We start from the raw sequence: 15,632 nt of genomic DNA, 5'->3' as shown, positions 1-15,632 counted from the left end.
AAAAAAAATGTAATTTTTCATTTTCACAGCCCAGTTGTACCAAAATTGGTGAAACCCCTGGGGGTTTGAAATGTACACTATACCCCTAGATGAATTCCCTGAGGGGTGTAGATTGCAAAATGGGGTGACTTGTGGGGGAGGTTCCTAACTTTTAGCACTTATGGTGCCTAGAAACCTACATGGTGCCTAAAAAAAAATCTCATAAAAAGGAGGCTCCAAAATCAAGTAGGTGCTCCTTCTATTATGAAGCCTGTGGTTTGGTCAACGTGCACACTAGGGCCACATATAGGATATTTTTGAAAACAAAAGAATTGGGGGAATCAATTTTTAGTCACATTTCTCTAGTAAAATCTACTGTATTCGTTAGAAAAATGTATTAAAATTGAAACTCTGCAAAAAAAAAGAAATTTTGAAATTTCACCTACACTTTGTTTTAATTCCTGTGAAACACCTAAAGGGTTAACAAACTTCCAAAATGCTGTTTTGAATACTGTGAGGGGTGCAGTTTTTGAAATGGCATCATTTATGGGGGTGTCTCACATACAAGTCCCTCAAAGTCACATCAGAACTGAACTGGTCCCTAAAAAAATCAGTGTTTGAAATTTTCTTGAAAATTTGAGAATTTGCTATTCATATTGTAAGCCTCCTAGTGTCCAAAAAAATTAAAAGGAAGTTGAAATAATGATGGAAACATAAAGTAGACATATGGTCTATGTTAGTTATTAACTATTTTGAGTGGTATGATTATTTGTCTCACAAGCAGAAAATTTAACATTTTGCAAATTGCTAAATTTTCAATTTTTTCACGATATTTTGGTATTTTTCACAAAAAAACACAGACTGTATCGACCCAAATTTACCACTAACTTGAAGTACAATGTGTCACGAGAAAACAACCTCAAAATCACTGGGATAAGTAAAAGCAAAAAAAAGTTATCACCACTTAAGTGAGACATGTCAGATTTGAAAAAAAGGGCTCTGTCATGAAGGCACAAACTGGCTCTGTCATGAAGGGGTTAAAACTGAAAATCGTCTAAAAAAATCACACCCTATTACATCTCGCCCTTTATTTTCAAACACGTTACCACAGTATCTAGTGTTCATTCTACCACCCGCCATATTTGAAAACCCATGCAGTTCCTCTTACCTGCCTGGGGTGTCGCTGTTTGCTGTAGTGCTTCTAGCATAGTGTGGTCTGTATATCAGCAGTAATATGCAAACCAGTCCTGTGCTAGAAACACCACAGCAGACAGCGACATGCCAGGCAGGGAAGAGGAACTGCATGGGTTTTCAAATATGGCGGGTGCTAGAATGAAAACTAGTATCGCTATTTCAACCAAGGTAATCTTACAGTGCACCCAAGATGGCTGCCTCACCTGGTACTTTGTGACGGTGGAATACACAACATGTGGAAGTTAATATCCAAAATGCCTACACTGATCCTTCATTATGCTTACTATGCCTCTTCTTCTGATGTCTGTGTTATCTGTATTATGGGGTAATACAGACTTGCTTGCTAAGCTGCGGATTCACTGCCGCTATGTGCATTGTTCTTGATGTCTGTAAAGTGCCTTCAGTCCTGTTGGAGAAAGAGAGCGCTATATAAATAAAATCATGTTTTTTTATTATTATTATTATTATTATGTCCATATTATTTCATGCAGGTGCTGACGGTAGATGCCCGTAACCATGGCAGCAGTCCTCATTGTGACGTTATTACCTACAGTGAGATGAGCGCTGATGTGTGCCAGCTACTACAGCAACTGAACATCCCCAATTGTGTGTTAATTGGTCACAGCATGGGTGGCAAGACTGCCATGACCGTGGCACTGCAAAAAGTAAGCTGAACAGGGAAACGTTGTTGCCATGACTATAGACAGTGAAAACAGTTCTGAATGCAGACATTAAAGGCCCATACACACTCGAAGATTTTCATTTCAAAAGACTTTGCCAAAATCTTTGAAAGATATCTATCACCAAAGTAGTGCGTACACACTGAGCTATTTTCCCAAAGAGCGAGAGATTTTCAGGTGGCAATAGACTTTGCTGAAAATCTTTCATATAAAAGGTTATTTAAGGTCCATACACACTGGGCGACTATGCCCAGCGTGTATGGACAGTGATGATGCCAATCATCGCTGCGGGGAAAGCCGCTCAGTGCATACACACTGAGCGGCTTTCCCCCTGCCTGGCGCCGACGGAGGGGGGAGGAAGGCTTTACATAGCGGAGTGCTATGCAAAGCCGTCCTGAAAGCCGCTCATCTGCTGGTATAACCAGCAGATGAACGGCTTTCCTGGCGATGATGCGGGAGCGCGCAGCTGCGCTCATCGCCGGACCATACACACTGGGCGGCTTTGAGCTGAAAGCCGCTCAAACCTCCTGTTTTGAGCGACTTTCAGCTCAAAGTCGCCCTGTGTGTATGCACCTTTACATAATGGGCTGGGTTTGTATTCCAAGGGTGGAAGCAGCGGCCATTTTATTCAGTGCATTTCTGTTCCTGGGGCCTGGTTCAGAACTGATCGCTGGGCTGCGTATATTCGGAGCCAAGCGATCAGGTAAAATCCACCCTGCGCAGCCCCAACTGGGCAAAATCCCATCCATGTGCATGTCTACGATTTCATTTGCAGCATTGTACGTAGGGAGAAATCCGTTCACCTGCGCTAGCAATGTATATGTTACCGCCATAACAAAATATACATGAGGAGGGGGCGTGGCCTGGCTGAAGCCGAGAGCAGTCGCACCATCTGTGAGCTCCTGCAGCCCGGTGGATATACCTTTTCCAGGGGACCTCCTGGACACCTACAAGGGAACTGTCCCCATACTGTGTGCCTCCTGACCTGTGGGGGACGAACTTGGTGGGCGTCGCGGAGTCGGGGGACCCGTTTTCGGGTCCTTGCAGATTGCGGCCTCCACCTCACCCCCCCCTGTGAGCTGAGACCTGCTGAGCTGAGCTCCCGCTGCCGGAGATCTGCGACGGGCGGCTGTGCGGAGAGAGAGCGGCTAGCGGCGCCTGACCTCTACGACCGCCGTCAGAAACAGCGGGTGAGTCCTGAGTCCCCCCCTCCCCATCCACGGTACCTTGCTGCTGGACGGCCTGAGGCTCCGATCCCGCCGCTCCCACTATCGGCGGCCATCTTGCTTTTCGCGAGTGGTCGGAGCCGCGCTTCCCCGCTGTGTCGCTGAACCCCGAGGCAGCCTGTGACTGGGGGCACCCCTGATGATAGCTGGGGACCCCCCCTGAGACCTAAACGGGGACCCCTGAAAGCCCTGCCTGCACAGGGAACTTGCATTGCCGTTCGGCGGCGGCCATCTTGAAGGTGGCATTCGCCTCAGCTCCTGACTACATTACTGTGCCCAGCAGCCATATTGGAGGTGGCTGCAGCTGCCCTTTTGAAGCAGGAACTTTTAATATATATAAATACCTTGCACTGCTGCCAAACCTGTTACTAAACACACTGATACTGCTTTGTGTACAAAACCCCATAGCACCATACTGGAGGTGACTGCAGCTGCCCTTTTGAAGCAGGAACTTTTAATATATATAAATACCTTGCACTGCTGCCAAACCTGTTACTAAACACACTGACACTGCTTTGTGTACAAAACTCCATAGCACCATACTGGAGGGGGCTGCAGCTGCCCTTTTGAAGCAGGAACTTTTAATATATATAAATACCTTGCACTGCTGCCAAACCTGTTACTAAACACACTGACACTGCTTTGTGTACAAAACTCCATAGCACCATACTGGAGGGGGCTGCAGCAGGCCTTTTGGAGCAGGGTCTTTTAATATATATAACAACCTTGCAGTGCTACCAAACCTGATATTACTCACACTGCAACTGCTCTGTGCTCCAAACTCTGTAGCACCTCTGAATCACAGATCCTAAACTTCTGATGCTCCTCTCCCCACAGCGTCAATTCGTGTTTATACTATAACCCAGAGACAGCCCCTAAACACTTTTAATGCTGGCTTCTCCCATCCACCTTGGACACAGACCCCTCACATGATGTGATTCAAAGGCGACGCGCTCCCCCTCCCCCCCCCCCCCCCCCCGCTCTTGGAAATTATAATAAGCCCAGGGAGACCTATTTCAAGATAACGAAACGAAACCCACTTAAACACAATAATTATTATGCGCAGAGCGAGCACGCGGACCAACAAAGGTGCTCCACACGATATATCCAAACACTTTTCACGTAAAGAGAAATTAGCTCCCGCTTCGCCACTACCGTCCTCTTCACCCTCGCAAAAGATGGACCCCAAAGACGCCCAATCTACCAAAGAAGATATCCAATCTATCCAAAGCATGATAATGGACCTAAAGAACTCTTTCACCTCAGCTCTTCAGTCAGCCATTGGAGAACTAAAATCAGACATATCCGCCTTAGAATCCCGCACCACATCGGTAGAAATACAGTTAGAAAAACACCTAGAATTTCAGAACAAAGTGGGCGAAGATATGTACCATCTGTACAGAGAACTGGAAATTAGAAGATAGTGGAAATCGCGAAAGACGGAATAACCTTCGAATCCGCAATATCCCGGAAACGATATCTACATCCGAACTTGAGCCATACCTCAAACGGCTTTTCATTTCTTTGGCGCCATCTCTTACTGAGCCGGTGATTCAAATAGAGAGAGCACACCGTGCATTAAGACCTAAGCCAAAGGACTCAGACCCACCCAGGGATGTTATACTTCGGTTCCTCTCCTTCAAAATTAAAAATGACATCACACTGGCAAGCAGAAACTCCTCATCGATCTTATTCGAGGGAGCCCGCATCCAAATCTACCAAGATTTATCCCCAGTGACAATTGCTAAAAGACGAGACCTACGTATCGTCACTTCAGTGCTACGGGACAACGGATACAAATATCAATGGGGTTTCCCTTTTCGTTTAATAGTGGACATTGAAGGAAAGGTTCAAACCATCCGTTCACCCGAGGAAGGTCACCGCCTACTACGTAAGCTCCAGCTGGTACCCCCGTCTGGAACTGATCCAGCAACCACTAAAACCTCATCCCCGGGATGATCCTTCTCTCATCGGTTTGCTCCCTTTCCATTTATGTTGGAACCAATACGCCTGAACAAACACTTTTCTCTTCTAGGCTGCATTACATTGGACTGCCCCTGGGTATGGTACAGTTTTGAAAGTTAAAGTTACAGTTTAACCTCTTTACCACTCTGGCTGTTTGAATATCAGCCAGCCAAACTCTAAAATTCAGTACTAAGTTGTTAACGTTATGTATTGGGTTTCCATGTACGCGGCCCTGCCCGGTGTGCTGGACGCAAGTTAAGCGGGACTATGTGGTTATTTCACGCTCCGCGCCTGCATACCGGTCAGCGTAGCGTCCTTCATTACACTTATTTACTTGTTGGGTCTCTGGGCTCTGTTTGGAGTTAAGTATAATCTACTTACTACTGTTCAAAACTAATGGCGGGGGGCAGGGGACCCGTGCCTATCTGGCGGGCCACCCTCCTCCTTTCATTGGGATAACTGTTGTGCTTTCACCTGTTGGGTTTGAAGGACCCTGCGGGTTGTTGATTATTTATATATTTCCCACCAGTGAGCTCAATTTGGAATAGAGCTCAACCTTAGTGGACAATTTCCCTGGTTTTCCAGAGCATCTTGTCTACTTATTTTTTACTTTTTATTTTTGCTGTATTATCTCCCCCCCCCCCCCCCCCCCCCCCCCTTTACTCATCCCCCCTTTTTTTTTTTCTCTCTCCTCTTTTTCTTTTTATTCTCTCCCCTCTCATCGGGGTCTGGGGCCTCACTCTAATTAAATACCTAAACTAAACTTGGATCTACTTGTATCATGCCTCTGCAGTGTGTATCCATAAATGTTAAAGGCCTTAACACGCCTCAGAAACGCTCTCATTTGCACAGATCGCTAAAGACCTTACGTAGCGATGTAGTATTCCTACAGGAAACGCACTTGAAAGGTAGTTCTCACCCCTCCCTGACATCTAAATTTTTTCCTCTAGCATGGTACTCAAATAATTCAACTAAAGAGTCCAAATGTGATAGTGAAGGTCGATATCTTATAATTAGAGGAAAATTTGGACATGAAGAGGTTACACTGGCCAACATATACGCTCCTAACACTGGGCAAGCTAAATTCTTTAGGAAATTTTTCCGGGTACTTGAAGTATTTAGACGAGGCAAAACACTTATAGGAGGGGATTTCAATACGGCTCTCACCCATATGGATAAATCTGGCCCTGTACAAGGTAATCAAATCCCAAACTCATCCACGCTACGCAACTGCATTGCCGGGGCGGCCCTGTATGATATATGGAGGTGTCTTCATCCCACTACTAGAGACTATACATTTTTTTTCTAAACCACATGATGTTTACTCACGTTTAGATATGTTCCTGGGTTGCTCCTCCTTATCCCAGTCCGCCCAGAGCGCCTCAATAGTCCCTCTTACGTGGACTGATCACTTGGCACTAGTTACTTCCTTTGATATATTTGAAATCTCCACCAGTAAACCCTCATGGAGACTTAACGAAACTGTGTTGAAGATCCCACAATTTCAAGAGTTAATTAAAACTAATATTCAGGAGTATTTCGCTCATAATTTACAAGATGACTGCAGTGAATCAACAATTTGGGAAGCCCATAAGGCAGTCATAAGGGGGACCATCATCCAATACCTATCTAGACGGAAAAAAGAACAAGAAAAGCGTATTCAAACTCTCAATGCATCCTTAACGGAACTAGATAGGGAACATAAACGTACCCACTCCCAGCAAATCCTGACGAAACTTTCAAACACACGAGCCGAATTACAATCCCTTTTAGCGGAAAAAGTGGAACGCTCACTACGCTGGGCCAATCAATCGTTCTATGACAAAAGTAACAAGGCCCACACCCTTCTGGCTAACAAATTATGTGCGAAAAAAGCGAACCAAACAATACACTCCATTAAAGACTCCTCAGGTAACCCGACATTTGACCCTAAAAGAATTAACAATATTTTTTTAGACTACTATAAAGCCTTATATAACCTGGAGACTCCTCCAGATCCCGCCAACCAGACTCTTAAGATCCGTCAATACCTAGACTCATGCGCCCTCCCCCACATAGATGACTCAGCAAATTTGATGTTAAACGCCGATATTACGTCAGAAGAATTGGAGGCAGCTCTGAAATCCCAAAAACCGTCTAAGGCCCCTGGTCCCGATGGCTATCCGATGATCTATTACAAAACCTTTGCACCACAACTCACTCCGCACATGGTCTCCCATTTCAACAAAATCATGAAGGGAGCCCCTTTCCACAAGGACTCCATGAACTCCCGTATTATTGTCATCCCGAAACCCGGCAAGGATCCTACATCTTGTTCTAACTACAGGCCTATCTCACTCATTAATACAGATCTCAAGCTTTTTGCTAAGATACTGGCTTCTCGTTTAAATTCAGTTTTGGCCTCACTGATAGACCCAGATCAAGTAGGATTCATCCCGGGCAGACAGGCATCTTATAATACTAGGCGTACTATCAACCTGATACACCACATCACCTCTTCCAAAATTCCAGCAGTCGCCTTAGCACTCGACGCCGAAAAGGCGTTTGACCGTATCTCCTGGCCCTTTCTATTTGCGACGCTCTCCACCTTTGGCCTTCAAGGTCACTTTCTCACGGCCAATAAAGCCCTCTACTCGCAGCCCTCATCGACAGTAGCGACTAACGGTCTAAACTCCTCACGGTTTCAGTTGAAAAATGGCACACGCCAAGGCTGTCCCCTTTCACCCCTGATCTTCGCCCTGTGTATCGAGCCCCTTGCAGCTCGTATCCGTGCTAATACCGACATAGGAGGTATCACTATCGGACATAATTCGTACAAGATATCGCTTTTTGCGGACGACGTCCTCTTAACCCTTTCGAATCCGCTGATATCTCTTCCCAACCTCCAATCAGAACTCAGTCTTAATGGTTCCCTCTCAGGCTATAGAGTTAACCACACCAAATCTGAAGCGATGGCGTTTAACATCCCACCCCAAACATATGCTTCCCTCACCTCATCCTTCCCCTTCCTCTGGAGACCACAATCCATTAAATATCTCGGCATAAACATTACCAAAACTTACTCCGCTCTCTACAAGGCCAACTTTGACCCCATTATTAAGGTACTTACACAAGACATGATTAAATGGAACCGACTATACATTTCATGGATTGGCAGAATAAACACCCTCAAAATGAACCTACTCCCTCGCATTCTATACTTATTCCAAACAATTCCAATCTCGGTACCCCGCTCAACCTTTACCTCTCTCCAAAAAATGTGTCATAAATTCGTCTGGGCCAATCGTAAACCAAGAATACGGCGCTCGATTTTAACCAAACAGACCGCTCTGGGGGGACTGGGATACCCTAATTTATACGCATACTACATAGCATGTCAACTTAATCATATTATATCCTGGCACTCACCACAAGGCACTAAGAAATGGGTGGATATTGAAAATGCCCTACTTCAGGGAAGCCAACTAGATTATTTCTTGTGGCTCCCTAGATCCTGCAGACCACCCTCGGCATACCTTATACCCACGGTAAATTTTACAATCCGCCTATGGGACAAAGCGTCAGCTAGCCACAACTTGTCTTCTCACCCATCTCCGCTGACCCCAATCTGGGGCCACCCGGCATTTATCCCGGGAACCGAACGCACTATGGCAGGCACATGGCGATCTCGCGGAATTACCAGATTTATCCATCTCAGAGGCCAAAATGCCCCGTCCTCCTTTGAGGAATGCAGAGAGCGCTTTGGAATACCCCACTCTCATAGCTTTCAATATATCCAAATACAAAGCTTTCTCAATTCTCAAACGAGATCTACTACAATGAGACAGCCCTCTTCATTTGAAAGGCTATGCTTATCCTCTAGTTGCAGCAAAGGGAACATCTCTACAATCTACCACTCAATTTTGGCCCCAGACCCACCACCCCGCGAACCACATGAACTAGCCTAGGAAGCAGATCTTTCCCAACCAATGGAAGACGAGCAATGGGAAGAAATTAGATTGCGTATAGCCAAATCCCCCTAAGTGTAGCAATAAAAGAAACGTGTTTACACCCGATGGTACTTAGTGCCCACCAGGCTACATTCCATATTCCCCGCTACATCGAACCAATGCTGGAGGCTATGTGGACAAGTAGGTTCCTTTTTCCACACATGGTGGACATGCACCTCTCTTCGTCCATTCTGGAACCTGGTTGAAACCTTGATTAGACAATGTTTGGGACAAAGGCTCGACCTCTCCCCTTCTATCGCCTTACTTCATGCCCCTATCCCCGACCTCCCTAAACATCAGGACAAGCTTACCATGCATATATGCATGGCAGCCAAATCTCTAATAGCTAAGCACTGGAAAGATACCAATGCACCCTCCCTGAATGCTTTGATAAATAGGATTAACTACATAGCCGAAATGGAATATATCACTAGTCTCCGGAATAATTCTGTAGCCAAGTTCCAAACAATATGGTCCCCGTGGTATCTCTTTCGTGTTCTACCACTACCCGGACTCCGCTGAGAGGGCTCTTCTTCTTCTTCCTTGACTCTTTCCTATTATATACATATATATATATATTTTATCTTTTTTTTCTCTTTACCTGTTTCCCTGTCACTTCACTCTGCTGCAATTACTTAGCGATTCTTTCGACCCATTTAAATAGATAAATGTTCATATGTATGTATGTACATGTATACAAAGCTCTGAATGTGTTTATGCATTTGCATACAGGTCTTTCTCTTCCCCTCTCCTCAACCCCCCTCCCCTTTTCCCCACCCTCCCATCTCAATCCCCTTTAACCAACTTTCATGGTTTTGTATTAATACTGTATTGACCATAAAACACAAAATGAATGGCCACGTGGAATAGTAACTAACATTATACCCATATTGAGTGTCTTTTTATGTTCTCTCTAATCTCTCAAATGTATATAATGTACTCTAACTTACTATGCATATTGCTAATGTTAAGATGTTATACCTGGTCATTCTCAATAAAAATCTATTGAATTAAAAAAAATATATATATACATGAGGAGGCAGTGGCGGTGGTAACGTATACATTACTGCAAGCTTTACATTTATGGCCTATTTCACACACCCACAAAAAGAATAATGTGGGACACATAATTCAAAATATACTCCACAGTGCAAAACAACCCAACAGCAAAAATGTAGGGCATGGCTTTGTGGGACATGGGATTATGCACACCGTAATGCTCATTACACATTATGCCACACACCGTAATGCCCATTACACATATGCCACACATGGTAATGCCCATTACACATATGCCACACACAGTAATGCCCATTACATATAATGCCACATAATTGCTGCTTACCTACATGCTCATTGCTAGGGGTAACATGCTTGGTGCCAGGGGATGCATGGACCTGCACTGAGACAGCCGGGTATACCACCGCTCTGCTCGGCTGTCTCCTTTAGCGTTGCAGGACAGACAGCGGGGCAAGGTAAGCATACGGAGGCAGAACCATTCCTCCTCCAAAATTAACTGACAGAACGCAGTTCTGTGCCGTTCAGTAGCAGTGCGGTGTGTAGCCCATAGGCTCCAATGAGCTACCGCCATCTCTCAATGACAGTAGCCCAGGGATGCGATGTGCTGCTGCCCTATGTTGATACATCGGCCAGCTTTTCATCCCTCATAGAAACCTATGGGGGAGGCAGCCAGCGGCAGTACAGCAGGGATCGCAGCAGGGATGGGAGATTCTGGCTGCGGTCCCTCCTGATCAGAGCAACCTTAGATGTGTGTGCACATTCTGAGGGAAGAGGGTGGGCAGATGACATCCGGTGACCTGCCATCTCCCATCTTCCCCTGCAAACCACGTCACCCCTCAGCCTTGTCACCTCACACAAACTCCTCCGCCTCCTCACCTCACACACACCCCTCCACCTCGTCACCTCACTCACTCTCTGTCTGTTGATTTACAGTTTGTAGTGAGTCCATTCTCATGATGGGGACACAGGACTTGCTGGAGTTCTTGCTAGAGCTTGCTACTTAGATGCATATCTGGGACTAAACTCCGTAGGCGGGATGCTCTAAACCGAAAACGTGGTAAAAACCCCATTATCTGTAAAACACCGTAGAAGCCTATGGGCTTATCTTTGCGCATGCACAGAGGGATTCCCGGGTCTAAGACCGAGAAGTCCAGGGACAGCGCTGCATCACAAAGGACAGCTCTTATCGCGTTACTAATCGCATATGTTAGTGCATACAGTATGTGATGAGTATGAATGCGGTAGCTGGCGGGGAGGGGCGACAGATGTTAGAGCATCCAGACCATTATCTGTGTCTCATGTCTGTGTGAAACGACGTTATCATGAAGGTTAGGAAAGTTATATATATGTCCGTTCTTTACAGAAACTATAAATGTCATACAAGTTCTGCGCTGTGTCATACTCTATTCCTTTCAATGGCTTTTTGACATTTTATACGATTAGTTAACTTGCTTTGATAGACCAGTTGGCTGCTGTTAAACTATAATAATATGTCATAGTATATTATATGCCAGTCTTTACAAGCGTTGCATGTCGTGCTTATTGCTCTATTTGCAAGTCCTGTATGTAGAATGTTTCCATGCATTATGGTCATTGTGTGGTGTTAATGCTTGTCCCAATAATATTTTATTTACTAGAAATGTGTGGAAAATGAGAACCCTGCAATGATAACATGACTTGTCAGTACTTGTATTACTTACAGACCATACAGCATGTGAGAGCACAGGTGCATGTAACATACATGATCTGTGGCTATGCATAAGTGGGGCAGATGCATTAAGCCTTAAAAAGAGATAAATGCGAGTGTGATTAATGTCCAGCCAATCAACTCCTAACTGACACATTTCAAACACAGTTAGGAGCTGATTGGCTGGACTTTTATCACTCTTTCAAGGCCCATACACACTGGTCGGCTTTGAGCTGACAGCATCTCCGTTTCATCATTGGAGCTGCTTTCAGCTCCAAAGCCGCCTAGTGTGTGTGGGCAGGCGGTGAGCGCTGATGCATCATCGCCGGAGGCTGCCGTTTGAATGCTGGTTTCACCAGCAGACTCAACAGCTTTCCATAGCCTCCTGCTCCATTCAATCGATGGGCAAGGAGAAAATCGCTCAGTGAGGGACCGCGCCTCAGACCTGAGGGGACATAAAACTGACACAATTTGGGCCGATTTCATGGCCCGATTCCATGAAATCGGCCCAAATCGGCTCAGTGTATGGGCACCTTAAGCGGATTTCAGCCCAGAAATTTCAGCGATCGTCACTGTCCATACATGCTGGGCAAAATCGCCCAGTGTGTATGCACCTTAACACCCTCATGTTTATCTCTGTTTAAGGCTTAATACATATGCCCCACTCTCCTGCTGCTACAGACCTCTGTACCCTGTATTACAGTGTAATATATACATCTAACCTTCTCTGTATCTCAGCCTCATCTGGTGGAGCGATTGGTATCAGTGGACATAAGTCCTTCTCCAACAGTCCCCCAAACTGGATTCCCACAATATATCAAAGCTATGCAACATGTACAATTGGAGGGAAAGATGCCAAGGTCGGCTGCCAGGAGACTGGCAGAGGAGCAGCTCAGTGCCACAGTGAAGGTACAGTGTTGTGTCATCTGCATGCTATAGCATATGTGGGAGGATTGTATGGCACATGTGGGGCTGGTATGGCACATGTGGGGATGGTATGGCACATGTGGGGATGGTATGGCTCATGTGGGGATGGTATGGTACATGTAGGGATGGTATGGTACATGTGGGGATGGTATGGTACATGTGGGGATGGTATGGCACATGTGGGGATGGTATGGCACATGTGGGAATGGTATGGCACATGTGGGGATGACCGGTTTCTTCATGACCGAAGACAATGCAGGGCTGTCCTCAACGTCTCTGTTCACACAAGTCCTTGCCAACATATATGTCCCCAACACTAACCATAGCCAATTTTTTTTTAAAATTGCTGCTAAACTACTTCCCTACGCTCACCAAAACATTGTTCTGGCTGGTGACTTCAATCTAACTGCCTCTAATACTCTAGATAAAAATACCACTGCTCCTGCTAGGCGTTCCAAACCAAAATATACCTGCTGACTCAGCTACATCTGATTGATGTCTGGAGGGTCTGCCATCCGGTAGACTGTGAATATTCTTGTTTGTCGGCAGCTCATGGATCCCTCTCGAGAATAGATTACATTCTCATATCCTCGACACTGTTTCCACTAGTTTTAGACTCTGCCTTAGAACCAATTACCTTATCGGATCACGCAGTCGCCTGGGTGTCTCTTGCCACCTTCTTACATAAAGGCCCTGCTAGACAATGGCGTTTCCTGTCCCAACTTACTGACTCAAGGAACTTTTGGAATATGTTAGAGGCCACATGGATGGATTTTAAACATAACAACCTCTCTGCTGAGGAAGATGTGCCGCTCCTTTTCTGGCAGGCCTCTAAACCTGTCATTAGAGGATCTATTATCTCTTTCATGACCAAACATAAAAAAGAATCCCAAAAACTATATCTAGACTCCCAATCTAAATTAACCGAAACCTACCAGCAATTTCGAAGTTTCCCCACCTTACTCAATAAAACCCGTTATTTTGAACAAAATAATCTTTTGGACACCCTGATATCCCAGTTTGAATTCAGGCTGTCATTTTTGTCCCCGACTAGATTCCACATATACGGGAACAAGTCTAGTAGATTTTTATCTAACCTATTGAAGGGCCAGCATCCCCATTCCAATATTTCAGCTCTGCAGAAGATAGATAGTACTGTGGTTCATTCAGGCAGCCATATTTCTGAGAGACTGCAGTCACTGTACATAACTCCGCCCCCTCTAGATAACATTCAGAAACTCTCCTTCATGGAGTCCCTCTCCCTCCCTTCTTTAGATCCTGATTCCTCCCAATCGCTATTGACCCCAATAAATGAAGCGGAAGTTCTGGCCACTATTAAGCTTCTCAAACTGGGCAAATCCCCGGGGCCTGATGGCCTTTCTAATGAATTTTTAAAAATACTTTTGTTTTATTAAAGCATGATCAAAAAGTACAATAAAAATGCAATCTCTATGCACATAACGAAACGTGCGATCAGTACAATATGTATGCAAGAAGAAAGTACAAACTCCATCACATAATTCGTAGCAATTTCACACAGTATAAACATTGAATTTAAAAAAACAGAAAAATATGTGTACCCGGATCTGCGCCCAAAGACCACATCCACACTTAACCAAAGAAAATACTATCAAGAGAGATAGTGTGACCATAGATCATGTTACAGCAAGTGATATGGTGAGGGGTCTTGTGCACACATTTGCGTTTCATACCACAAAGTGTTCTTAAAACTCTTCCATATCTGCTCTTTCATGGATTCTGACAGGGTATCTATATAACTTTCCCGTGTCTCGAAAAACTTTTCAATTAACTTTTCTTTTTGTAAGGAGGCCTCAAGCCACTCCATTCTAAAAAAACATAGAACAATTTAGTCATAAAAAGTGATAAAGGGGGGCTGTGGGTTGGATCCATAACTGAAGGATACATTTTTTTTGCGGGCGCAGATATTATTATGAGCAGCTTACAAAACTCCCTGGGGTACACGAGTTCCTTCCGGTGTGATGCCAAAAATTGCCCATTCAGGAGTCAATGGCAAGCAGTTTACCAAATACTGAGTTACGTATCTCCAAATCTGGACCCAAACCGTCGGTATGTCCTATGAAGTACATTTAAAAATAATTCCATATAAGATGTCAGTGGGATTAATTTAAAAGATAGTTCAAATGACCTCAATATTTATTTAAGAGTGAGTAGTGGGAATTGATCTCTCCATTGTGCCAGCCCCGTTTGTTGAGTTTCATAGTTCCTGGGGTCATGAAGGAAATAGTAATGCACAGAAATTGCCTTAAAAGAGGAATTTTATTTCATCAGCAAATTATCCAGTGGGTTGTCGCAGAGGCCAATTATGTAATGTCAGGCCTGCATATATGCTAAAGGGAAAGATCTCAATATTGGGAACTGTTCCACGGCCCGTGGAAGCTGCAGTGGTTGTCCCATCTCGCCATTTATAATCTGATCTACATTCTTTAGACCATGTTTGTGCCACACAGAAAAGGGATAGGATGCTTGTCCGTTTTGGAAAGACGGGTTATGTAAAAAAGGTAGAAACAATGAGACATGTAAATTTATAGAATGCTAATGTTGTAGTATGTGCCACACCAAACGTGTAGACATCAAGAGCGGATTATCCTGAATTAGCACGGGAATTTCTTCTTTGTGTGAATGCAAAAGAGAATGAGAGTATGGCCATTTAAGAAAGCTGTCTCAATGGTGGTATTAGAGTACATGCTGTTCCCGTGAATTCAGTCACGTATATTACGCAAGTGGGAAGTATAGCTGTATTCTGTGATATTAGGTAAATTAACACCACCGTTGGATCTAAGTTGTTGTCATTTTATCATACTAGTTCTATCTCTCTTACCATTCCAAATGAATGTACAAATATAACTATTTATCTCTTGAGTGTCTTTCTTAGTCAGTAGAATCGGGAGAGATTGGAGTGGATACTAAATTCTAGGGAATAAAA

The 15,632-nt window shown here is 44.6% G+C and overlaps 1 protein-coding gene across 1 annotated transcript in view; it reads left to right on the top strand.

Annotated features, from left to right (window-relative positions):
* Positions 1 to 15,632, top strand: part of ABHD11 (abhydrolase domain containing 11) — a 54,609-nt gene that overhangs the window by 31,400 nt on the left and 7,577 nt on the right. Inside the window, exons 3-4 of the mRNA XM_083172047.1 lie at positions 1,665 to 1,838; positions 12,479 to 12,649. Of these exons, the coding sequence (XP_083028173.1) occupies positions 1,665 to 1,838; positions 12,479 to 12,649 (345 nt within the window). The remainder of the gene's footprint in view (positions 1 to 1,664; positions 1,839 to 12,478; positions 12,650 to 15,632) is intronic.

The sequence above is a fragment of the Crinia signifera genome, chromosome 2 (assembly GCF_055691185.1).
Source record: "Crinia signifera chromosome 2, ASM5569118v1, whole genome shotgun sequence".
Taxonomy (NCBI): domain Eukaryota; kingdom Metazoa; phylum Chordata; class Amphibia; order Anura; family Myobatrachidae; genus Crinia; species Crinia signifera.
Note: the sequence above shows the minus strand (reverse complement) of the source record. Positions and strands in the feature narration are given on the sequence as shown.